This window comes from Perognathus longimembris, chromosome 3 (assembly GCF_023159225.1).
Source record: "Perognathus longimembris pacificus isolate PPM17 chromosome 3, ASM2315922v1, whole genome shotgun sequence".
In the NCBI taxonomy this organism is placed as follows: Eukaryota; Metazoa; Chordata; class Mammalia; order Rodentia; family Heteromyidae; genus Perognathus; species Perognathus longimembris.
In genome coordinates, this window is record NC_063163.1 from 90,825,422 (window position 1) to 90,851,858 (window position 26,437).

Sequence of the window (26,437 nt, forward strand, 5' to 3'; positions counted from 1 at the left end):
ACTGTAACCTCTCTGTACATCAATTTGACAATAAAATAAAAAAAATTAAAAAAAAGAAAGGCAAAGTCAAAATTCAAAATAAACACCACCAGGAAGCAGGAACTTGAAAGTGGTGGGGTTACTTCAAGGGGGAGGAGTAGACAAATGAAGAGGACAAGTGGAGGACAATACAGTCAAGAATGCAGTATAGACCCTACAAAATTAAGTGAGGGACAGGATAGGAAAGATAGGGATGGGTGAGTATATTGAAAGGGGTGACGTTGATCAAGATGCATTATATACATGAACTGCTTTGTTAAATGGCAACTCCTTTGTACAACCACTTAATAAAAATAAACTTTGAAAAAAGAATTTTAAATAAAAATTTTCTGGGCTGGCTCTGCACCGTGATCCTCAGATCTCAACATTCTGAGGTAGGATTATAGGCATAAACCACTGCCACCTGGCTCTTAATTTTTTACTGCTGTATTAGTAATACAATATTAATAATACAAAAATATTAGTATTTGTCTGGACATGTCCCTTTAGTTTCTCAACTCATCAACTGATACTTTATGAGCTCAGCATTGTTCTACATGCAGAGGACTCAAAGGGGTAACAGGACTGACGAACTCTGCTCATTCCAGCTTTGTGTTTGGGAGACCAGATCATCAGGAGTGATGTTTGAGAGTCAAGGTGTTAAGAGTGGGAGCTACTACCATTTACATTAGGCTGCTAGTCACTTGTTCAATACCTAATGGGGCCTAATGTATACCAGGGATTGTGCCAGATGCTGTACAAAACCCCTGTTCATTGAGCTCTTAAAAGGGGAACAGACCACCACTAGAGGTGATGAGCTGAGACTGAGGTGGGTAGAAATGGGTGGGGAGGCATGCTACATTTTATAGGCAATTTAAAGAAGACTTCTGAGTCTAAGCTAGCACCGAACCTGGCTTTCAGGATATATTCCCAGTCTCCTTTGAGGCAGTAGTATTTGAGCTATGTTTGCATGATGGTAGGGAGTCAGTCACGTAGAAGTCTAAGGAAGCATTAGGTGCCAAACCAGCCGATCAGAGGAAGGGTGTAAGTGAGGCTGAGGAAGTTATATGAAGGTGGCAGCCTCAACAAAAAAAAGAGGCTGTGTTTGGGGGCTGGGAGTATGGTCTCGTGGTAGAGTGCTTGTCTCGTATACATGAACCCCTGGATTCGATTCCCCAGCACCACATATATAGAAAAAGCCAGAAGGAGTGCTGTGGCTCAAGTGGTAGAGTGCTAGCCTTGAGCAAAAAGAAACCAGTGGCAGTGCTCAGGCTCTGAGTTCAAGCCTCCCAGGACTGGCAAAAAAAAAGACTGTGGTTGGGCAGACAAGGCTTTGGGTATGGTGTTCACAAGTTGCCCAGGTGGAGAGGGCAACCACTCTGTGGGAAGGAAAGGTCAAGACTGACAGAGAAGTCATGCCATTTCCTAAGATGGTGAAGACCCAGAAGGCAGGTGTGCATGGCAACCGTGTGTGTGGTATGCACAGTGTTTAGGCTGCAAACCATTCCATTCTGTTTGTCAATGAAAATCTATGATGTTGAAAGGACAAAGCAGCACATCATCCACACATAGGAACATGGGTATGCACTAGGGGCTCAGATAACACCAGGTATAATATACTACATAGTAATTCAGAAGTGGTAACTCCAAAGGCTCTCTGACTTAAATTATGGTTTTTAAAATAATGACTATTTTTTAACAGTACTGGCTCTCAGTTGGTCCTGTTGTAGATCAGTTAGAGCAGCCATCTTTAGCTGGTGGGTATGCAAAACTGTTTTCTCTAGCCATTTGGGGCTGTTCTCTTATGGAGGCAAACAGAAGCCCATTCTAGACTTGAGGCTGCCTCTCTGGTTTGGCCATATCCTTGGGGTGAAAGGTAGCTCAGGCTGGATGCAGCTTTCTGGACTACTATGCATTAGATCTGGCCTCAGTTAATCATGACACTCGAGTAATCAAGATGACTTACCCTGGGCTGGGAATATGGCCTAGTGGCAAGAGTGCTTATCTTGCATACAGGAAGCCCTGGGTTTGATTCCTCAGTACCACATATATAGAAAAAAGCCTTAAGTGGCGCTGTGGCTCAAGTGGTAGAGTGCTAGCCTTGAGCACAGAGAAGCCAGGGACAGTGCTTAGGCCCTGAGTTCAAGCCCCAGGACTGGCAAAAAAAAAAAAAAAAAAACAGGATGATTTACCCTGTTTCAAATAGCTTTAGTAGCAGGCTTAGGCTTTAAGGGCATTTTCAGTTCCAGTCAGTTCTAGTCAGAGTCCTGATAGAGGCTAGTCCAGTGAAGGCCTTCCTGGAGTTGTGCTGGTTACCCTGGGACCTGAGGGGGCCTTCTGCTCTGGCTCAGAACTTGGAACCCTTCAGGCTAAGATGGGATGCTCCCCACAGCACATGAGAACACAGATGATAAAATGGGGAAGTGGACAGGGCCGACCTCAGCTTCAGTTGGTGTCACCAGGAACATGCCCTACCTTACCCTTAGCTATACCATATACACATAAGACAGTCAGTGGGCTGCAGCTGTCAGTCCCATCTCTTGAGTCTGTCCCAAAGATAGGCTCAAGAGCCACAGAAAAGCCCACTGACTATGTGGCTGCTGCCACACCATTCCATTGGGGGCAATCCCATGCAGGAACCTGCACATTCCCTATGGCACACTGTTGGGAGGTTGGGAGGAAGTAAAGAAAATTATAAAGAGCCCATGAGTCCTATAATCAGGCAGTTCAGACCACACCCAAGTCAGTTCAGACCCATGCCCAAGTCTCCTTTGGATTAGAGCTGGATATAGTCTCTCTTCTGACCACCATACAATCAGAAATACTTCAGAATCCCCTCAGCCCCGTCCCTTGGACCAGGGATGCACTGCTTTGAAGGACAGAGGAGCCACAACAGACTCCTAAATGGCACTGGAGCTATCCTTCCTCTTAGAAATATTGAAACCTAACCCTAGACATAAAAGGCTACTGAATCCTCTGGGTTTTACTTTCATTTTTACCTTTTGGAGATGGGAGAGGGAGAATGAATGCTCAGCCTTCTCTCTAAGGCTAGACACACACAGCAGCCTTCCCTTCCTTGCTACAGACAACAAACATATCTACACTGGACAAAGAGGCTGTGCCTTCCAGGGTTCAGTGGAATGAAGAGAGCCTTGTGATATTTTTACTGATACTCAGGTTTGGGGCCCAACCTGATCCTATGTGACTCAGGTTGCTGTGAAACTAGAGGGCAGTAAATGACATATTACAGGTAGTAAAGAACAAGTAACCCTCCATAAGAACCTGAGTCTGTGGCAGCTCTATACACAAACCCAACACAAAGGAGAAAAACAAACACAGCTTGTTTATTAGAATCAAAAAAGAGAAGTTTCTCCCACAAATACAGAGTGCTGCCTCTCAGTAAAACTATCAAGAGCAAGACAACAGTTGAAAATTGTATTCCTGAGAAGAAGCAAAAAAGTTACCAGTTTACAAACATAACAGGTAATTTCAAGGAAAGATAAAAAGAACCCCTTTCGTTTTTAACAAAAAACAAAATTTCAAGTATTATTCCAGATGACATGGCAAACCTAATGTAGCAAGAAAGGGCACGGGGGCAAAGCCTCCCGCAACCCCCATCAAGAGCTTTGTGGGGGTCTCACCAGGGGGGCTACTCCACTGGGAGCAGGGACCATGGCCAGTCCTGTGCTAGGGAACTGAAAACTCCATTCACACACTCAGCAAGAAGCTGCTAACTTGACATCCACATCCAGGGTTAGCAGTTTTGGACAACTGATTTTTTTTTAATAAAAACATATTCTTTCAAATATTATACTATCACCAATTACAGTCAATTTGTAAATTATAAATTATATTATTTGTGCTACAGTTTGTGATACTTAAATCTTATTAGAAGCACCAAACCTATTAAAATAAAAAATATATAAAAGGCTGAGATTTCCCAACAGCAGAATAATCTGTACACCATATAGGCTGTAAACTTAAGCTCCCTTTGCTTAAATAGTATGCTTCTGATAAACCTCCACCTTTCTTCCATCAAACTTTTCCTCAAAGAGATTCCCAATTCAACTGTAGTTGTGGAAAAGGTATGAAAGCACAAACCTGCACTGTCATTGTCCCTGCAGGAGGGGACAGCTGGCAGGCAGGAAGTTCTCTGCCTCCTGCACTCACCAAAATGCCTGTGGCCTCTAGGCCTCCCAGGCCACCCAAGGGAGTATCACCTAGGGGTAAAATCCACAAAAGAAAAAAATCACATCATAGGGTCTTGGCCAGATACCCCAGCACTACTTAGGGGAAACTACAGAAATGCCCTTAAAGTGTTTACACATGGTATCACTGTCTTCAGTGCTCCACAGTTGTCTTCATGTCTCCCCTGATGCTCAGTTCTTGAACCTTGTCTGTTCACAGATGTGATTGAATTTCCTACAGGAAGAAAATTCCCAAATCATACAAAGACCATCAGAGACAGGTTCAAATAAAGGACTATAGAACCCCACACTGGAAGAACCATGTCAGAATTGTGTGTGTGTGTGTATATACTAGCAAATTACCTTAATTTGAACCAATGGATCTATTTGGCCAGGGATTAATAGTGGCCATGTCACTTGGCTGTTTGAAAACAGGGCAAAGATAACCACTAAGCTCCAACCTCACAAGGCAACACAGACATTGCTATAAACATCACTAAAAGACCGCATCAAAGGACTGGGAATGGGCTTAGTGATAGAATGCTTGCCTGGCATGCATGAGGCCCTGGGTTTGATTCCTCTGTACCACATAATTAAACAAATAAAAAAAGAAAGACCACACCAGAGACACCATAGTGGTGGTAGGGAGTTGCCAAGTTATATTACTCTCAAATACACTCATACTGGGAAGCCCAGTTGTCACAGCATTACGTGAATGTGTGAATGGGGCTGGTAGCATAGGATGGATATGCTAAGCAACCACAGCCACTGACTTAGAAAGAGCTAACCCTCAAATGTATATCCAGTATGTTCCAGAAGCTATCAGATCTGCGATAAAATGACTCCAGAGATAAAGACACAGAGGTGGAAGGTGGACATTTATATACAAACACCTCAGGAAATGAGAATTTCTACATGAAGATGCTGTTTTATATATCGGGTGACTTTATAGAAGTATATGATTATTACCATATAACCAAAGTCTCAAATTAATATCAAGGTCTCTACCACTGAGCTATGCCCCAGCTTCCCAATTAGTACACATTTAAATAGAGTTCATTTCTGTCATTGCCTTCCTGAACCTCAAAGACCTGTACCCGACTATATCCCTCATCCTGACTCACATTGCATGGTGAGCTTTCACCTGAGTGCGGCAGTTACGGCCCCAATAGCAGTCAGGACGGGATGTCACAGCCACTGGAACAGAGAAGATGCGTATCCACATTAGACATCATACATATCACACAGCTAATGGAAGGTGCAAGAAGAAATAGGATGAAGTTCTCAATACAAAGCATCTTGTCACTCTATGACCAGTTTCCTCAGACCATGCTAGGAATTAAAACAAATATAACTGCAAACCAAATCTAGGAAATGAAATTACTCCAGTAATCAATATAACATCTCTGTTTTAAAAATATGAGTTGCCGGGGCTGGGAGTATGGCCTAGTGGTAGAGTAATCGCCTCATATACATGAAGCCCTGGGTTCGATTCCTCAGCACCACATATATAGATAAAAGCCAGAAGTGGAGCTGTGGCTCAAGTAGGTAGAGTGCTAGCCTTGAGCAAAAAGAAGCCAGGGACAGTGCTCAGGCCCCACGGACTGGCAACAACAATAACAAAAAAAATAAATAAATAAAAAATAAAAATACGAGTTGCCTTGACCAGCAGTATGACAAAGTGATAGTCCTATAGTAAACAGCATCGTGAAGCTCAGGTGCCCATCTCCTTGGCTTGTAGGACTTTCTTTCTTTTTTTTTTTTTTTTTTTTGTCGGTCGTGGGGCTTGAAGTCCAGGCCTGGGCATTGTTCCTGAGCTTTTTTGCTCATGGCTAGCCCTCTACCACTTTGAGCCACAGTGCCACTTACAGTTTTCTGGCAGTTAATTGGAGATAAAAGTTTCATTGACTTTCCTGCCCCAGCTGGCTTTGCATCACAAATCAGATCTATGACGAGCACTGCACCAAGGCCCAAACTGAACACGTTATAAACAGGTCAAGAAGACAATTCAGACAGACCTGGAGTCTGTAGACACCTTACCTGGCAGCTCAGAAGCAGGAATGTTCTGTCGGTACTGATAGGTCAACTCTCGGAAGCTGCGTAGACCACAGCAGTAACATAACACAGTGTTTCCAGTAATTCTGTAATCTGAAGGGAACACAGCCTCATGTGGATAGAGCACACAGGCTCAAATAACACAGTAGATGTCATTTTCTAAATAGCAGAATAGATACAGTACTTTAAAATATGGGAAGTTAACATCGATCCATAAATGAGGTAGAGATGATGCACTATACATTTGAAAAGCAGCAGCAAAACCAATTTATCTTCTATTAGCAAAGTAATCCCACATGGATTAAAAAATGTTTAAACTAAAAACTCCATAAAAATGTTAGGAAGAGCCAGGCAATGGTGGCTCAGCCTGGAATCCCTAGCTAATATCTGGAGATTGTGGCTCAAAGCCAGCCTAGGCAGGAAAGTCCATAAGATTCCTTTTTTTTTTTTTGGGGGGGGGGGGGCGTCGGTCATGGGGCTTGAACTCTAGGCCTGGGTACTGTCACTGAGCTCTTCAGCTCAAGGCTAGAGCTCTATCACTTTGAGCCACAGCACCACTTCCAGTTTTCTGGTGGTTAATTGGAGATAAGTCTCTCAGACTTTCTTGCCCAAGCCGGCTTTGAACTGTGTGATCCTCAGATCTCAGCCTCCTGAGTAGCTATTACAAGTAGGATTACAAGTGTGAGTCACTGGTGCTCAGCTATCCATGAGACTTTTATCTCCAATTAACCACCAAAAGGCCAGAAGTGGAGTTGTGGCTCAAGTAGTAGAGTGCTTGAGCAAAAAAGACCCAGGGACAATGCCCATTCCCTGAGTTCAAGCCTGAGGACCAGAACAAACTTTTGTTTTGTTTTGTTTTTTTGGTGGGAATCGGGGCGAACAAGTACAGCTCAAACTCGGGGCTTCTTACCTGCTAGGAAAGTGTTCTATTGCTTGAGCCACATCAGGTCTTTTTGCTTTCATTTTTCTCCTAGCACTTTTACCCAGATCATGATCTTTTTCTCCCTCTGCCTTCCAATGAGGTGCAACACCACATTTGGCATGTGTATTTGCCAGGACTGGGACTTGAACTCAAAGTCTGGGGGCTATTCCTCAGCTTTTTCACTCAAGACTGGAGCTATACCACTTGAGCCACACTTCCACATCCATCTTTTTGTTGGTTAATTGGAGATAAGAGTCTCAGAGATTTTCCTGTGGGGCTGGCTTTCAACCATGGTCCTCAGATCTCAGCTAAGATTATAGATAGAAGTTACTAGCCCCTAACTTTTGCCTAGAATGTACTCAAACTGGAATCCTCCTATAACTACCTTGCAACCAGTTGGGATTATAATGTATCACCACATTTGGCCCTCTTGGACGTGCGTGCGTGCGTGCGTGCGTGTGTGTGTGTGTGTGTGTGTGTGTGTACCAGTCCTGGGGCTTGAACTCGGCCTAGGCGCTGTCTCTGCTCAAGGCTACTGTTCTATAACTTTGAGCCACAGTTTGGCTTCCAGCTATGTGGTGGTTAATTGAATATAAGAAAATCATGGACTTTCCTGCCCAAGCTGGCTTTGAACAGCAATCCTCAGATCTCAGCCTCCTGAGTAGCTAGGATTACAGGTGTGAGCCACCAGTGCCTGGCTTAGTGTTTTTATTTTTAAGTATCCATTTATGTTGTTGCAGTGCTGGAGAACCCAGAGCATCACAAATGGATGCAAGAACTCTGTTATTGAGCTACACTACCAATCACTTGTGTGTTTTTATATGAGGGACTTTCCAGTGACTTACTTTATCCTTTGCATATCCTGAGATCACTCATTTTCTTTGTGGGCCATTATCATTCTTGAAAAATTAAGAATCCAATGTAAAGCAAAAGTCATTCCAAGCAACTGATGCAAGTGGTAGTCATGCTGAACACTGACAGACAAGGTACTCACTAGAGCATGTCCTCAAGACAGAAACAGCTATAAGGGATTTTGACTTAAGAGGTCAATCCTCTCAAGTCTTTCTCTCATAATAACTTATGTCTTAGAAAAAAATGGCTTGTTAATATTTCTGCAGTTTCCATTAGTGGCACTGCACAGGTACTATGTGCTCTATTAGGAGAAGGTACAACTCTCCCAAGTAATGATGCACCAAGTGTCAGAAAATCTAGAATGTGGAGACAATCATCCCTGGATTTCATGCCAACTAGTGGTAAAGTCTACCCAACCCATGTCTCTCGCTTCTCCCAATGGGGAGAGAAGGTACATTAATATGTTCTGCATGTTTATATTCATTTAACACACACATAGTAAATTAAGAGGCAGCCCTGTGGTAGTGGTTTATACCTGTAATCCTATTCAGGACGCTAAGATCTGAGGATCACATTTCAAAGCCAGCCTGGGCAGATATGTCCATGATACTTTTATCTCTAAATAACCATCAAAAAGCCAGAAGTGGAGGTGTGTGTAGCTCAATTGGTAGAGTTCTAGCCTTGAGAACAAAAGCCCAGGGATAGCCCCAGATCCTGAGTTTAAGCCCCAGAACTGGTGTGCACATGCACACATACACACACACACACACACACACACACACACACACACACACAGTATCAAGATCTCTGGAAAAGATAGAGGTCAGACTTTCCCTGCTATGTAGGAGGCAAAACAGCCTTAGAAATTCGTATCTGTTGTAAAAAAGCAAACAAACCAAAGTCAGTGAAATGCAACTTACCAGACAGTAGAAACACTCCACGCTGAAGAGCCATGAGACACTCTGTCAGCATGTTTTTCCAAGTCAGACCCCTGGTCACAAGGTAATTCTATCATGGGAAATAAAAAGGGCAATGAGAAATATTAGTTTAGATGGAGAAAAACTAAAATGACAAGCGAGGAAATTAATTCACCAAAGGCCAAGAAGGTGTCTGAAGCCAGAGCACAGCCACTCCAATCAACATTCTTTTTTGTCCATTGTGGGGCTTGAACTCAGGGCCTGGGAGCTATTCCTGAATGAACTTTTTCACTCAAGGCTAGCATTCTACCACTCTGAGCCACAGCACCATTTCCAGTTTTCTGGTTAATGGGAGATAAAAAAGAGTCCCAAAAACTTTACTGCCAACTGGCTTTGAATTGTGATCCTCAAATCTCAGCCTCCTGAGTAGCTAGAATTACAGGCATGAGCAACCAGCTTCCAGCCCCCAATAACATTTGCACAGAAGGAAGTGGCGCTTTCTCTTAGCCTTCATATTGAGCACTGTCCTCTGTGTGTCACCATTCTCTCAAAAATACTGTGAAGGCAGTTATAAACAAGCACAGATGAGACACCAAACCTTGCTGGAACCCCACAGCCCTATAACAAGAAAAGCTGAGGACATGACATCTCCTCTGTCCTTCAGAAATACAGTGCTGTTAGCTCTTTTTGTGCAGAGTACCAAAAAAAAGTGTTACCATTGGGGCTGGGAATATGGCCTAGTGGTAGCGTGCTTGCCTTGTATACATGAAGCTCTGGGTTCAATTTCTCAGCACCACATACATAGAAAAATCCAGAAGGGGCACTGTGGCTCAAGTGGTAGAGTGCTAGCCTTGAGCAAAAAGAAGCCAGGGACAGTGCTCAGGCCCTGAGTCCCAAGCCCCAGCACTGGCAAAAAAAAAAAAAAAAAAAAAAGAAAGTATTACCGTAAACATAAAAGTAAGGTGTACTGTTGAGGCAAGCATGCCTGGTGGTATGTCTAGGCAAACTGAAGGCCCCACAATGTATGCTGTCAGTGGTGCTGGACAGGAGGGAGAGAAAGCTCTCAGCAGTAGGGCAGAAGAGCACAATATGTATGTTGCAATTCAAGAGCTGAGTCAGTAGCTTCCTCACACATGGGAAGGAAAATGCTCAGAAAAGAAAGGTGCCAAAGAAAGGGGCCAACATTTACGGGAAACCTTCTCTTTCAGGAAGCATTTCCTATAGATTTGGATTCGTGGTGTGACAAGCAAAAAGGAAATACTTATTTTTAGAATATGGAAAAAAAACAACTATGGATAAATGGAATACAGAGAATGAACTACTATACTGGTCAGAAAATGCTAAGAATTCTGACACTAACTATAAAAGTTGTAGAGATACCTCATGGTTTTCAACAAAATGCCAGGGGCTAAAAAGGAAAAAGTAGCCGGGCACTGGTGGCTCACACCTGTAATCCTAGCTACTCAGGAGGCTGAGATGTGTTCAAAGCCAGCCAGGGCAGGAAAGTCCATGAGACACTTATCTTCAGTTAACCACCAGAAAACCGGAGTGGTGCTATGGCTCAAGTGGTTGGGACAGTGCTGAGGCCCAGAGTTCAAGCTTATGACTGACCAAAAAAAAAAGGAAAGAATATCTTCAGTTTATCCAACTCAACCCCCAAGGTAAGAGGGAAGTCAGTATCTTTATAATTACCTTTGTAATAAATACCTAGAAACTGTTTTTTCTAAAAAGCAGTGATTTCTCATTTGAGCCCACAAATTAAAAACAGGAAAAAAAAAAAACAGGCCATATAGGCAATTTCTTTTTCAGTAGTAAGTTTCAACTCAGGGCCTTCTGTCTGCTAGGCAGGCACTCCACCATGAGCTACAACTTCAGCCCTTTTGTTAGCTAGTTATTATCAAAGTAGTCTTGCTTTTTGCCTGGGCCTGCCCTGGACCAGCAATCTGCCTCTTTTAGCTTTTCCATTCTAGCTGGGATGACAGGCACATCCCACAATTTCTAGCCTCTTTCCATAGAAATAGTCTCACGGGCTTTTCTTGCCTGGGATTTATCTTGGAACGGTGATTCTGTGATGTCAGCTTCCTACAAACCCAGGATAAGCATGTATCACACTATACACTTGGCTATGGCTTGAGAAAGTGTCTCCCAATCTTTTCTGCCCACACCAGTCTCACATTGCAATCTTTCCATTCCTAGCCTCCCAAGTACGTAGGATTATAGGCATGAGCCACCAGGACACAGCTCCCTGTCTTCATTTTACATCTATCTCCTGTGTCTTAAAACTCTGAGTCATATGTCTGCTTAATTCTGCACAAATATGTTAATCACTCAAGGAGTATCTCTCTACAGTTGTTGATACCTAGCCCCCCTCATGGCTGAATACACAGGAAATTAAGTTTTTTGATCCTGTCAAGGTCTTCTATCTTGAGATTTCTACTACTCCCTTTATTAGCAGAAAGTAGTTACTTAAGAAAATGACCCTCAGCCTTTCACCTCCCATAGAAATAGAGTGATTACTTAACAGTGGGAATCAGAAAGAAGGTGCTCAGCCACTGTGCTAAATAATTCCATTCTGATCCTCTCTGGCTGCATTTTTTTCCTTTAACCCTTTCTTCCTGAACCTCTCACCTGCAATCATCTTTGATTCTAGGAACAAAAAGATTGATCTATAAAGAGAGTCAGATGTCCCCCATAGGTAATAACGGCTTTTTTTTTAATCGTTTCAAGTCCTGTATAACCAATCCCGATAATGATCAATCAGATCAGTCTAACCAAGACTGATTAACTATGTGTGCTTCCTGCCTCTTCCCCTTATGATCTAGAAGCTCTCTTCAGTATCCCAAAGATTAAAAAAACTTGGGGTCACTGAACCACTTGATTCTTCCTGATGCAGCCACGCCAATTAAATCTCCTTCTTCTGCTACTTCACCACTGTTTGTCTCTTTCATTGGGGTGTGGGAAGGGGTAGCCAAGCCTAGCCTACTGGGACTGATGGAGCTGGAGTTTTTGACCCAAAACTCTGGTAATGAATTTCACTGCATGAACTTTGGACCCAGGGGAGCTGGAAGGTGGCACCTGTAGTACCTTCAGAATGTCTGACTCGTAGTTGTTGTTGTTCAGTACTCCATCCAGACACTTGTCCCCCAGGTTGAGCTCTGCCAGAGGAGAGGGAAAAGATCAATCTGTTTGATATCCAAGTATTGTTTGTCTAGTAGGATAACCAATCCTATTTTCCTTGTTTTCCCCGTCAATCCTGGGGCTTGAACTCAGAGCCTGGGCACTGTCCCTGAGCTTCTTCTGCTCAAGACTGGCACTCTACCACTTGAGCCATGGCCCTACTTTGGCTTTTTCTGTGTATGTGGAGCTGAGGAATCGAACCCAGGGCTTCATACATGTTAGCTGAGCACTCTACCGTTCAGCCACATTTCCAGCCCTTATTTTCCTTGATTATATACAGAAAGGAAAGGTTACACGGAAATCCACATCCTCTCCTCCTCCCTCTCCATTCCCCCCTTCTCTTCCTCTTTTGCCAGTCAGAATCTTCCTATATACGCCAGGCTAGCTTTGAACTCAATATGTAACCCAGGCTGGCCTGGAACTCTAGATCCTCCTGCCTCCACTGATGTTATAAATGTGGTATACCTAAATAGTCCTTCCTGTATTGGAAATTTATTTTATCCTTAAGTATTCTGAGGCAAAATGAATTTAAAAATTCCAAAGGAACAAACCTCTGCAGTGCAGCAAGCAAAGCCAGGTATATCACTTGGTAACTACCAGTGACTTCTTCCCCCTCCCCACATATAGCAGTATATATTCAACACCACCACTACCTGTCTTCAAGTTCACCAAGAAAACACACAAAAGTCAAAACAAGTGAGCGCTAAAGAAGTGACATTACCACAGAAGGGAGCAAGGCAGCCGAAACAGCCACTACGGCTACAACCCCAGTATAGGTGACAGAAGGGCTGCAGGCACACTGTACCTGTGGACAGAGGACAGTAGGTCAGTTGGGCCCCAGAGCTGCTCCTTGACTCACATGTAACAATTTTCAGCTCCAGATTCAGGAGCTCAACTGCTCAAAAACATTCTTCACAAGGAGTTCCCACAGAATTAAGGCACAGAGGCAACATCTCAGTGGATATGCAACAGTAAAGATGACTGAATTGTGATGACTATCAGTTGTAATTTTAAAAAGGACTGGACTCACTGGTCACATCTGTTCCAGCACCCAAACAGCCTGACAGGCTACTTTCCAGGTCTGAAAATGTGTCATTCTTGCAGCAACTGCAGCAACTGCAGTCATACCCCTTTTCTGCTATTTTCTTATTACCTTACCTGCCTTAGTAGACTTTTTCCCCCCAGTTGACAGGCTTGGACTCTGGGCCTAGATGCTGTCCCTGAGCTCTTCTGCTCAAGGCTAGTACTCTACCACTTGAGCCACAGCGCCACTTCCGATTTTCTGGTGGCTAGTTAATTGGAGATAGAGTCTCACGGACTTTCGTGCCTGTGCTGGCTTTGAACTGTGAGCCTCCTGAGTAGCTAGGATTACAGGCGTGGACTACCAGTGCCCAGCTTTTTTTTTTTTTTGTGCTAGTCCTGGGGCTCGGACTCAGGGCCTGGCTACAAACTCTGAGCTTTTGTGCTTGAGTAGTGCTTTATGTTATTGCAGTGAAGAGTTATACTGTGGCCATGTGCTAATACCTTGATATCTAGAATAAAGGCTTATATACAGTGAGGACCCACTCATACAATTACCAGTTTACACTTCTGTTCATTTAATAGCCAGTCCTGGGCTTGAACTTAATGCATATGGAACACTCATATTTGGAAGCTTTTTCTTGGTCAGTCATGGGGCTTGAACTCAGGGCCTGGGTGTTGTCCCTAAGCTATTTTGCTCAAGGCTAGTGCTCTACCACTTTGAGCCACAGTGCCATTTCTCTTTTTCAGTGGTTAATTGGAGATAAGAGTCTCATGGGAACCTTTCTGCCTGAGAGGGCTTTGAACCACAATACTCAGATCTCAGCCTCCTGAGAAGTGCCACTAGTGTCTGGCTTTTGGAAGCATTTTTTTTTAAAAAAGGTAGTATACTTAAACAGACATTTCAGTTGGAAGTAAATCTAAGCAGCCATTAAGTAAGTACTGCTGTATTTATAAATTTAAGAAATGCTGGATTTACATCCAGAGACTCATAAATGCTAGGCAAGTGCTCTACTGTTGAGCTATATCCCCAACCCTAACAGCTGTTTTAATGAGAACTATAAAAACATACTTCATCTCTTAGATTTATAAGTAAGACATTGTACAGCAACTATGGTATAGATTTGGGGATGGATATAGATACAGAACCCAGAAGGACAATTATCCACATATGGAAGCTTGGTCTATATGGAGCCATACTTCCAATTAGTGAGAAAAGATAGACTGTTTAACATGGTCATATGGGATTAACTGATTATGCAGGTGGGGAAGAAAAGGTATTATATCCTTGTTTTACATTCCACACAAAGTCAGTATCATTTGAAGCCTGAGTCTTGGGGGAAATACAGTAAAGTCCTGTAGGAGGACACATAGCAGATGTACAGGCTTACTCACAGTGCTGAGGGGCAACATGGGGGTTCTGCTCGCGCTCAGCTCTCCGGTCTGGCATGGGCTGGAAGCAGCAGGTGCATATGGCATGGCTTCCTTGCAGAGGGCACACATAATCCTGGGCTGCTGAAGAATACATGCCAGAGCACATCAGGACACCAAGTGGAAGGGCAGCAAACAAGAGATGCACATTTTAAAAAGGAGGTGGGAAGTACACAGGAAGAGAGCTGGGTCCTAAGATGGGACAAGAAGGAATCTAGACCAGTCTAAATTGGCAAGTGATATTCTGCCATTGAAAGTAATGGAGTTCACAAGTAGACAAGTAGCCAAAAACTGGGGACTAGGTGTGTAGCTTGGCAGTACATCTCTTGCTCAAAATATGCAAGGATCTGGGCTCTATTCCAGCCCTATAAAATAAAACAGCATAAAATGAAATAAAAATATAACCAAATATTGTCTTTTGGGCTGGCTTCCAGGGGTACATGCCTGAAAGCCTGTTTATGACACTGAGATGAAGAAGATTTCAGTTTGAGGCCAGTCTGAGGAATGCATGTGAGACCCCTTCTTTATTTTCTTGCATTTCTTAAAAAAATGCAAAAAAATTGTTAAAATGATGTACAGAGGGGTTACAGTTACATACTTAAGGTAGTGAGGACATTTCTTTCTTTTTTTTTTTTTTTGCCTGTCCTGGGGCTTGAACTTGGGGCCTGAGCACTGTCCCTGGTTTCTCTGTGCTCAAGGCTAGCACTCTACCACTTGAGCCACAGCACCACGTCCAGCTTTTCTGTGTATATGGTGCTCAGGAATCAAACCCAGGGCTTCACGCATGCAAGGCAAGTACTCTACCACTAGGCCACATTCCCAGCCCCATGAGTATATTTCTTGTCATGCTTGTTACCACCTTCTATATTTTTCTCCTCCCTTCCCTCTGCCCAACCCACCCCCTCCCAGCCTTCATCTTTTTTTTAACCTTCCCAATGATGGACATTGGTAAGACTACTTCTTACAATAACTAGGCATGTTGGCATGCACCAGCTTCAATAGGAAAATTGTGGCCTAGGCACATGTATGGGCAAAAAAAAGCAAGACCCTATTTCAAACATAATCAATGTAAACAGGGTGCTGGTGATTCACACCTGTAATCCTAGCCACTAAGGAGCCTGAGATTTGAGGATCATGGTTCTAAGCCAGCCTGGGCGGACAAACCTAAGAGATTCCTATCTCCAAATAACTATTAAAAGCCAGAAGTGAAGGTATGGAGATATGGCTTAGGTGGTACAGCAACAGCCTTGAGCAAAAAAGCTAAGCACACATACACACATATCACCAGCACCACCACCACCATGCAAAACAGTTTTGAGGTATGGCTGGTGATATAGCACCTTTCTAGGAAGTACAAGGTTCTGAGTTCAAGTCTCAATACTACCAAAAACATTGTCTTTTGGTTCAGTGGTTGTAGCAAGATTTCAAGTATCAATCAAATGCATCCTACTATTTCCTACAAAAAAAAGATAGGCCCATAAAGCATGTATTATAAAATAATAAAACAAGTTGTATATATCGTTTCTTCTGAGGCAAGAGAACAGCCCAATTTTATCCTCCCAGTTAACAAATACCAGGTATGGCAGGCAGGAATGACTGACCTACTAGCACCAGAACTCTGACCACATGGCACATCCCCTGAACACTCAATGTCCACACAGGAACTACCACAGAAGCCACCATGCCAACCATCACAATATAGCTGCTAAGGGTCACCAAACACCTAGGGGGTCTAGGGTCTTTCTGTGTGCAACACATATTCTACACGTGCAATTCCAATCAGTAGTCTCATGGCCTCAAAGGGAAGTGCTGGTGGGTCTCCACTGTGCAAGGTCAACAGTAAAGTCAAACCCTTGACAATGGCCAAATATTCATCCCTGCTGTCCCGTCCATGAGTTCTATGCCAATGTCCTGTGGCATTGAGTGACAATCCTGAGGCAATAATATTGTGATATGTCCAGGTCTACTAGTGGCTAAGAGGCCAGTGTCTCTAAAGTCACCTTTCATTTGTCAACAACTAGGGTGGATAGAGTTGAGAACTGAAATGACATGTACCTTTGGCCAGCTTTTTCTTTTTTCTCTTTTTGGTGCTGGGATGGAAACTAGAGCTGTGTGCATACCAAGCATGCACTCAACCACTGAGCCACATCCACAGCTCCTTCCACAGTTTTCTTGATGGCAGCTGGGGGCCCACCTCTTGGAAAAGGGCAACTGATAGGATAATATTTAGGGCAACTCTCTGGAATCTTTCCCTTTTTTTTTTTTTTTTGCCAGTTCTGGGCCTTGGACTCAGGGCCTGAGCACTGTCCCTGGCTTCTTTTTACTCAAGGCTAGCACTCTACCGCTTGAGCCACAGCACCACTCCTGGCCATTTTCTGTATATGTGGTGCTGGGGAATTGAACCCAGGGCTTCATGTATAAGAGGCAAGCACTTTTGCCATATCCCCAACCCAACTCTCTGGAATCTTGAGGCAGCTTTTGGGAACTCAGAACAGTGTGCTGGAAAAAAGACAGTCTCTTATTTGAGAAACAGATATATATGATCATCATGCTGATTTTTTTTTTTTTTTTTACTTCACTGGATGACATGAGCTGTGAAAGAGTGGGGTTGGGCAAGGACCCAGTGTTAAAGTTAGGACTACTTACAAGTGTGTTCAGTAGGGGAAGACTCAACAAATGGTTATTTACCTGATTTCTTACCAGTACTAATTATCTTTTTTTTTATTTTGAGAAAATATCTCCCTAAGTAGCCCAGGCTGGTCTCGGGGTCTTGATCCTCCTGCCTCGGCCTGCTTAGAGCTGGGACTATAGGTAAGCAACACCTGAACTGGACTGATCCTGATTATTGCAAACAAGAGGACAGAAGATGAAGGGGGACCACAATGAAGCAGGGGACTGGTAGATAAGAAAGGTAACAGAGGAATCAGAGAAAACAGCACACCAGAACAATTGCAGTAAGGAACCAACACAATGTAATGACTCAGGGTTGGACCTGCTGTCTCACCTGTTGGGAAGGTGGTAGAAGAAGTTGATGGTATGTCACCTCCAAGGTCTTGAGGGGACCTCAGGTCACTATCCAGTGCTGGGCAGGGAAGGGGCTGCACAGCTTGTCTTCTGTATTCAGGACACTGTCTGCACACAATATATGGCTGACTGTAGGAAGAGCAAACAGCAAAACTAAAGCCATGGAAGAGCAAGCCCCAGAAGTTCTGCTTCTCTGAGTCAAAAATATCCCAACAACTGTCTCCTGTTTTTGGTCATTGAGCCTTCATACTGCAGCTCTACTGCTGCTCAGCTTCTCTGCCATACTGGTGCATGTGAAGGGGAAGAGCAGGCCTTCCTTACCTCCCTAGTTCCCACTGTTGGAAAGGACACCACCCAGAACCACTGAAAACAGAGTCTGCGGGGCAGACCACACTTGCCACACATGCTTGGCAAACAATTGGCAGCTCAGTCAGTGCTCAGCCACTTCCCTGGTCCATTCCTCACTTCACATGATTCACGACACTCACCTGAGGCCACTCAGTCTCTACTTGGTAAGACATGGGCTCACAAGCTCCAAAACTGAGAGAAAACTAGGATCAAACAAGAAAACTACATGAAAGATGCTGCTGGATCATCTAGTACATGTGGGTCCTCTTCTTGTTAAAACCAGAGCACAGGGGGCTAGGAATAGCCTAGTGGCAAGAGTGCTTGCCTTGTATACATGAAGCCCTGGGTTCGATTCCTCAGTATCACATATATAGAAAACGGCCATAAGTGGCGCTGTGGCTCAAGTGGTAGAGTGCCAGCCTTGAGCAAAAAGAAGCCAGGGACAGTGCTCTGGACCTGAGTTCAAAGCCCAGGACTGGCCAAAAAACAAACAAACAAAACAGAGCACAATATACAACAGTTGAGAGATATTCTTTACCCAGGCAAAAGCCCAACTAGCCAGTAGGAACTCTGTATTACTCATCTTCATTCCCTAAAAATAATTGACCTGTATTTTTTAAGAAACTACTAGAAAAAAAAGATTGTAAAGAAAGACTCGGGGGGGCTGGGAATATGACCTAGTGGCAAGAGTGCTTGCCTTGTATACATGAAGCCCTGGGTTCAATTCCCCAGCACCACATATATAGAAAACGGCCAGAAGTGGCGCTGTGGCTCAAGTGGTGGAGTGCTAGCCTTGAGCAAAAAGAAGCCAGGGACAGTGCTCAGGCCCTGAGTTCATGGCCCAGGACTGGCCAAAAAATAAAAATAAATAAAAATAAAAAAATAAAAAAGAAAGACTCTGGGGCCAGGGGCCAGTGGCTCATGACTATAATCCCAACCACTCAGGAGACTGAGATCTGAGGATCATGGTTCAAAGCCAGCCCAGGCAAAAAAGTCCGCGAGACCCTTATCTCCAATTAACCACCAGAAAATTGGAAGTGGTGCTGTGGCTCAAGTGGTAGAGCACTAGCCTTGAGCTGAAGAGCTCAGCCCAGGCCCAGAGTTCAAGCCCCACAACCAACAACAACAAAAAGGAATTGGGCGTTGGAGGTGTGGTTGGTAAAACACCAGCCAATAAGTGAAATCATCAGGGACCAAGTTCCAGTCCTGCCCTGGTCTTGGGCCAAAAAAGAACCCACAGGAAAAGTAAATGAGACTCTCATCTCAGTTAGAAAACATCTAAACCTGACATCAGTGACAGGAACCAAGGAAAGATAAGACTTCACCACAGAAAGAGAAAACATGGTAAAGAGATGTACAATCTCATCTGTAAGGAAAAAATATAAATGCAAAGGACACAACTACCCATGATGAGAATCCCTCGTGTGTACTTCACAGAGTCATCAAGGTGACCTTTCTGATGGCTGACTGGGTAACACACACACCTAAAGTCCAGCAAGACTGTGTTGACAATTGCTCATAGCTGTAGTTCTAGCTATTCTGGAGACTGAGATCTGAGGATTGTGCTTCAAAGCCAGGCTGGGCAAAAAAGTGTGTGAAACTTCAGATAAAGCAAAAAGCTAGATTGAAAACATGGCAACAACTAGCCATGCTAGTGTGAGGCCCTGAGTTCAAGTCCTGGTGCTCCCTGTCCTTCCCCCTAAGAAAAGTCTAGAGAAAGTCCACAGAGGTTTAATTCTTAGTCATACTTTCCTATGTGCCAGTTTCACTTCTATTTACCTATCTTGATAGGAAATTGGGTCCATACACATAACACATAGTCTACAAATGCCCTGCAGGACTGTTCCCAAATTCAAAATGTTGGGACTATTTCAGAAGCCCATGTACAATATGAAACATTTATTAGGATATAATTCCATTTTGCCTTTGTTGGTTTTCGGGTTTTTTTTTTGCCAGTCCTGGGGCTTGAACTCAGGGCTTGAATGCTGTCCCTGGCTTCTTTTTGCTCAAGGCTAGCACTCTGCCACTTGAGCCACAGTGCCACCTCTGGCTGTTTTCTATATATGTGGTGCTGGGAAATCGAACCCAGGGCTTCATGTATATGAGGCTAGCACTCTTGCCACTAAGCCATATTCCCAGCCCTGGTTTTCGGGCTTTTGTTGTTGTTGTTGTTGTTTTGCCAGCCTTGGGGCTTGAACTCAGGGCCTGAGCACTGTCTGTGGCTTCTTTTTGCTCAAGGCTAGCTCTCTACTACTTGAGCCACAGTGCTACTTCCAGCTTTTTCTGTATATGTGGTGCTAAGGAATGGAACCCAGGGCTTCATGCATGCTAGGCAAGCACTCTACCACTAGGCCACATTCCCAACCCGGTTTTCATTTGATTTTGAGACAGTGTTTCACTATATAGCACAGGCTGGCCTTAAAGTCATGATTCTCATACTTTAGCCTTCTGCATACTGAGATTATAGGCACAAGGCTACATTCTGTTCTGTTGAAAGCATGTATATATGAATATACATACAAATGACAAGATGGATACACTAAAATGTTAACACTTGAGCTGGGAGTGCAGCACAGTAGCAGAGTATTTGTCTCATGAGCATAAGACCTAGATTTGATCCAAAAATGGCAGAAGAGAAGGGAAGACATGGGGAAAAGCAAAGGGTCAGAGGAGAGTACAAAAGACAGGAAAGAAAGGAGACAAAGGATGAGGAGAGGAAGGGAAGGGTGAGGTAGGAAGAAAGGGAAAAGAAAAGGAAAGGAAAACTTCACTGTTAAGGCTCCACTCTGTATAGCCCACAGAAAACTTAAGCACAGGGTTGATGTCCCACTCTGAGCCAGCCCTATGACTTACCTAATGTCTGAGGATTCACTGTCAACATCCGACAGCTCTAGCAGGTCTTCTGAACTTCCTTCTTCATCAGAGAAAGACCTCCTGACTTTGGGCTGAAGCATGTCTTGAGTGATTTTATTCCTAGCGTCCATACTTCTCATATCTTCTTCACTGCGACTCTTATCTAAATGCAAAGGACAAACGGTCATTCAAAGGCAGCACCTAAGGAATATTCAAATGCAACACACAGGGAGACACAGGGGCCACAGCCCCTGAAGAAAAAAGATCTAGGGCGTCTGATCACTTGCCTGGGTGCTGGATAAGGTAAGCTTCCACGAGGTTGTTCAGGATGTGGTTTTTACAGATTCGTTCCACTGGACAGCGACAAGTGGGGCACAGAGATGAGCGTTCCATCCAGCCAGAGTAGCAAGCTGCACAGAATGTGTGCATGCAGGGCTGCAAACTGGAAGAAAAGAGGAACACATCTCCAGACAGAATCCTCCAAAGATTTGCCACTGTGAGCCCTTGGAAAAGGTTGGCAGCAGGCACACCCAGGGAGAAGGGCAAGTTGCATTCAAGCCACTGGACCCACTTTGAGGCCATCCATCATCCAACCTAAAAATACTCCAGGTCGGTCTGGGATGATAAAAAGTCACACAGTACCTGTTTTTAGGAAGGCCAGAGGAAAGCAGATCATGACTTCAGGAACACAAATAAGAGTACTAAGTGGTTTGGAAATGAAAGTTGAGTTGGTTCTCCCTCCTAAATTTCCATCCAAAAGCAAAGAAAAAGCCACCCCTGGGGTACTTAATCTATGGTAAATACTGTTTCTTTAACTAAGAACTATATAAAAGTTGATATAGTTCATCTGATCTGTCTGCAAGGTAAATGGATTTGCTAGGATACCTATTACCTAGGCTAGTCAAAACCAAGGCTTATCAAAAGGCTATTTACGCTTGGTCTCCTCCTCTCACTCATCGAGTGTTGGGAGCCAGAGACATAAGCCTTATCACATCTATGCATGGGCAGAGACATGAGCTCTTGGGTCAACAGTCCTGAGTCTGGCACCCATGTCCATGGCCTGAAGAGGCAATAGCTGATTGGCCATAAGACATAGAAAGAGGATGTTTCTCTCATCTTAACCTTTAAGCTAGACATTGAGCTCAGCTATCTCTAACCATAGGCCTCCTGTTTCCTGTATTGCCAAAGCTACCAACACCTGCTGAATGCAACTTGTTATTAGGATCTTGTTCTGTCCCTTCCCTTCCTTATGAAAAAACTATGTATCAATAAATACGCTAAACCAGAACCTGGGCTGTCTTCAGTCCCTCAGATTTCTGAGCGCTGACAGTCCATCTAGTCCTAGCTTTCCCTAAGGTATATGTGTTTTCCTCAATCGCCTATTGTCTTCCCTCAGAGACACCTTGACACAGTTGGTCCATGACAATCAAGGGTCACCAGTACCCAGTACTCCCAGGAGCCAAGTGAGCCTGGGGTGTGAGGAAGCATACCTCACACAGTCATGCAGCAGGTCTTGGCAGATGATGCAGGTTAGTGTCTCCTCCATCTTGTCAGGCTTCACAGAGCCAATTCTGATATCCTCATGGATGGTTTCCGGTTTTCTACACTGATCTGCAACCAATAATTGAAGGTTCAATTCGAGCTCCCCATCTGTAAGAAAAGAGGTAAGTTCTGACTGTCACAACCAAGGAGGAAACCAATACAGGGCTTTTTGTTTTTTGTTTTTTTTTGCCAGTTCTGGGGCTTGAGCTCAGGGCTGGGGCTCTGTCCCTGAACTTCTGTTTATGTGGTACTGAGAAATCAAACAAAGCGCTTCATGCACAGTATGCATGCACTCTACCACTAAGCCACCTTCCCAGCCCAGTTTTTTTTCTAAAAATACTTTAACTGGTAGACACTGAAAATACTCAGGATTCTACTTTTCACCAGAAGCAGAGAATATATAGCTGTTGACATTTGTTTACACTTATAAACACTTTAAAAATTATTTTGGAGATACTGGGGTATACACTTAGTGTCACTTGAGCCTTAGCCCCCTTTGCTTTTATCTTTTCAGATTGGTCCTCATGACTTTTAGCTGAACTGTCCTTGAACTAAGATGCTTCACCTATACTTCATATATATATATAGGATTATAGTTGTGTACCATCATACCCAGCTTATTTGTTTTTCGCTTGGTTTTATTTTGCAGTACTAGAGCTTCATGCTTGCTAGGCATGAGCTCAACCATTTCAGTTCTGCCTTTAGCCTATGCTAACTTTTTGCCCAGATGGCCACAAATTGCAATCTTCCTGACTGTCGTATAGGTGAGGTTATCAATGTTAGCTACCACCCCTAGCCCTTTACAAGGCCTATTATACTTTGTGTATGTGCGTATAGGTGCCAGGGCTTGAACTCAGAGCCTGTGTGCTTTTTCACTCAAGGCTCTCTAGCACTTGAGCCACAGCTCAATTTCCAACTTTGTGCTGGTTAACTGGATATGAGACTTAACTCAGAGACTTTCCTGCTCAAGTTTGTCTTCAAGCTGTGTTCTTAGATCTCAGCTTCTTGAGTAGCCACCAGTGCCAAGCCTATAAAGTCTTTTTGAAAAAGCCCCCAAATTTATGTTTTAGATTCTATTATGCTTAAGTTCTATTTTAGAGGAACAGTCACTGACCTAAAAAAAAAAGTATTAAAGTATAAATGGATAAAAGATAATGGGCAAGCTGGGCACTAGTGGCTCACACATATAACCCTAGCTACTCAAGAGGCTGAGAGCTAAGAATTGTGTTTCAAAGCCAGCCCAGGCAGGAAAGTCCATGAGACTTTTATCACCAATTAACCATCAGAAAACTAGAAGTGGAGCTGTGGCTCATAGTGGTAGAGTGCTAGCCTTGAGTAAAAGAGATAAGAGAGACAGTACCCAGGTCCTGACTGAGTTCAGGCTCTACAATGGACAAGAAAAAGGGAGAGAGAGAGAGAGAGAGAGATAATGGACACACCTGGCCTAGTAGTGTGAGCCTGTAGTCACAACTGTTTGGGAGGCTGAAGCAGGATTACTTGAGCTCAGGAATTCAAGGCCAGCCTGGGAAACACAGTGAGACCTCATCTCAAAAAAAGAGAGATTAGCCAGTGGCTCATGCCTATAATCCTAGCTATTCAAGAGGCTGAAAATCTAAGGGATAGCAGTTCGATGCCAGCACTGGCAGGAAAGTCTGTAAGACTGATCCCCAATGCAACCAAAAGAAGCTGAAAGTGGAGATGTGGCTCGATGATAGAGTGCTAGCTTTTTGCAATAACATGAAGGGACCACACCCCAGCCCTCGGTTGGAGCCTCAGGACCATCACACATATTTTTAAGCCTTGTTTTGTTTTTTTCAATGCAATTGTTGTGAATTCTTTCTATGTCCTACTCAAGCCAATCCAATTTTCCAGCAATGTTCAGATAGTCCAGGCCCTCCCTTCCCTGATGTTCCTTCTTGGATCTCTTTGATCACAATGCTCCCATACTGGAGTTGTAGCTGTCACATGGCCATCACTACACTACCACATTACCACACTACTGCATAACCACACCACCACACCATACTGTCACACTAGCACTCCACCACACCATACTATCACACCACCATACCACATAACCATACCACCATACCACATCACATCACCACACTACACCACCAATTACCACACTACCATACCACCACACCACCACATTACCATACCACCACACATTTTTTACTATCTCTTCTTCTTTTTATTTTTTTGTCAGTCATGGAGTTTGAACTCAGGGCCTGGGCACTGTCCCTGAGCTCTTTTGCTCAAGGCTAGCGCTCTATCACTTAGAACAAGTGTCACTTCCATGTTTTTTTGCCTTTTATGTTTTAGTAGTTGTTGTTATTCTTGTTGTTTTGATGCTGGTTATCAATCCCAGGATATCCCCAACCACTAAGCTTTAGCTTTTATTTATTTATTTATTTATTTTTCCAGTCCTGGGGCTTGAACTTAGGGGCTGGGCTCTGTCTTTGAGCCTCTCTGGGCTCAAGGTTAGCACTCTACCACTTGAACCACAGCATCACTTCCAGCTTTTTCTGTGTATGTGGTACTGAGAAATCGAACCCAGGGCTTCATGCATGCTAGGCAAGCACTCTACCACTAAACCACATTCCCAGTTCCAAACTTTAGCTTTTAAAGTATAGATTTTGAGCCAGGTGCCAAGGGTTCATCCCTGTAATCTTTGCTAATTAGAATGTTGATACCTGGAGGATCGAGGTTCAAAGCCAGCCCTGGCAGAAGTCTGAGAGTCTCTATTCCCCAATTAATCAGCACTATGCCACACTGGAGGTATGGCTTTAGTGGTAGAACCACAGCCATGAGCAAAAATGCTGAATGAGACCCTAAAATCCTAAATTCAAGCCCCTGTACCAGCACAAAAAATAACCAACCAAACAAGGATTTTTCTCTTTCACTCATCTCCAATGTGAAGGTTCAAACTATCACTTAAAGATAACATTTTAAAAAAATTACTGCCACATTAAGACAGAAAACTTTTGACATCAATTTTGCAATTTCGAATGCAATTTCTAGACCATGAGTACAGTCTGGTAGTAAACACAGTTCTAAGCCAGGCATTGGTGGCTCATGCCTGTAATTCTACCTGCTCAGGAGGCTGAGATCTGATCAAAGTCAATCCCAGCAAAAAAGCCCATCAGACTCTTAACTCAAATTAATCAGCAAAAAAGCTGGAAGTAGAGGTGTAGCTTGGGTGGTGAGAGCCCGCCTTGAGCAAAAAAAGCTAAAGGAAAATGCAAGGCTCTGCTTTCAAGTCTCAGTACTGTCATGCAAATGCATATATGCACACATGCACACACACATACACACTGAAAAACAGCAACAAAAAAGGCAGTTCCATTTGAATTAATGCAAACAGGAAAGAGGAAGCTCATACTTTCATTCAGAAAATGTGAGCTGTTATAGGGCATAAACCTATAACAAAAACTGGGGCTCTACTGAGGAAAACAATCACTATAGTATGGCACAGCACAGCACAGCAGGGCATAGCACATTCTATGTGTTTCTTATCTCCAGAACTAAGATGATAGTAATGGCACTTCTCTGACAGGCTCTATCACAGGAATTAAATTATAGCTCATAACCAGGACTTATCACACTATTTCACATCTAATAGGCACTCAGAAAGTATTAAAATACTACAACAGGCCAAAGAATGCAAAGTGGCAAGATTCTAACCTCCTTTTATCTTCTTTTTAACAGGCTCCAAATTGTCCTGGTCCTGGGGTTCCAACAAAGGAAAAGGTGGTCCCTCTCTGTTCGGGAGAGCTGGAACAAGGTTGGAGAGTTCATCACTGGCCAAAGCTGGGCCATATACTTTGGGGGAGATACCTACATCCCCAGATCCTGTGAGATGTGACAAACAAGAAAGGAGAGAATATACAGCCAAGTGTCACTAATTTAAACCAAGTGAGTTAGAAATCCTACACATCATAGCGTAAGAATGGCACATGGGACAGACAGATGAATGGATTAAAAAAAAATTCTCTTAGCTGGGGATATGGCCTAGTGGCAAGAGTGCTTGCCCTATATGCATGAAGCCCTGGGTTCAATTCCCCAGCACCACATATACAGAAAACCGC

The 26,437-nt window shown here is 43.7% G+C and overlaps 1 protein-coding gene and 1 long non-coding RNA gene across 6 annotated transcripts in view; one reads left to right on the top strand and one right to left on the bottom strand.

Moving 5' to 3' along the window:
• Positions 1 to 3,342: 3,342 nt before the first annotated feature.
• The window catches only part of Chfr (checkpoint with forkhead and ring finger domains), a 34,907-nt gene continuing 11,812 nt past the window's right edge, over positions 3,343 to 26,437 (bottom strand). For 2 of the 5 annotated variants that reach the window (XM_048343218.1, XM_048343221.1), the window contains exons 6-17: positions 26,034 to 26,201; positions 22,295 to 22,454; positions 21,092 to 21,246; positions 20,805 to 20,967; positions 17,584 to 17,732; positions 14,544 to 14,663; positions 12,850 to 12,933; positions 12,036 to 12,106; positions 8,955 to 9,042; positions 6,246 to 6,353; positions 5,330 to 5,402; positions 3,343 to 4,440 (exon numbers count right to left, since the gene is read on the bottom strand). In XM_048343218.1, the coding sequence (XP_048199175.1) occupies positions 4,398 to 4,440; positions 5,330 to 5,402; positions 6,246 to 6,353; positions 8,955 to 9,042; positions 12,036 to 12,106; positions 12,850 to 12,933; positions 14,544 to 14,663; positions 17,584 to 17,732; positions 20,805 to 20,967; positions 21,092 to 21,246; positions 22,295 to 22,454; positions 26,034 to 26,201 (1,382 nt within the window). In that variant the 3' untranslated portion in view covers positions 3,343 to 4,397. Of the gene's footprint in view, positions 4,441 to 4,568; positions 5,403 to 6,245; positions 6,354 to 8,954; positions 9,043 to 12,035; positions 12,107 to 12,849; positions 12,934 to 14,543; positions 14,664 to 17,583; positions 17,733 to 20,804; positions 20,968 to 21,091; positions 21,247 to 22,294; positions 22,455 to 26,033; positions 26,202 to 26,437 lie in introns of all 5 variants that reach the window. The other 3 variants (XR_007210490.1, XM_048343220.1, XM_048343219.1) reach the window with 3 other exon arrangements.
• LOC125349249 lies at positions 6,597 to 22,578 on the top strand. Its single transcript, XR_007210491.1, has 3 exons — positions 6,597 to 6,756; positions 17,335 to 17,338; positions 22,559 to 22,578. It is a non-coding gene; the product is annotated as an uncharacterized LOC125349249 (long non-coding RNA).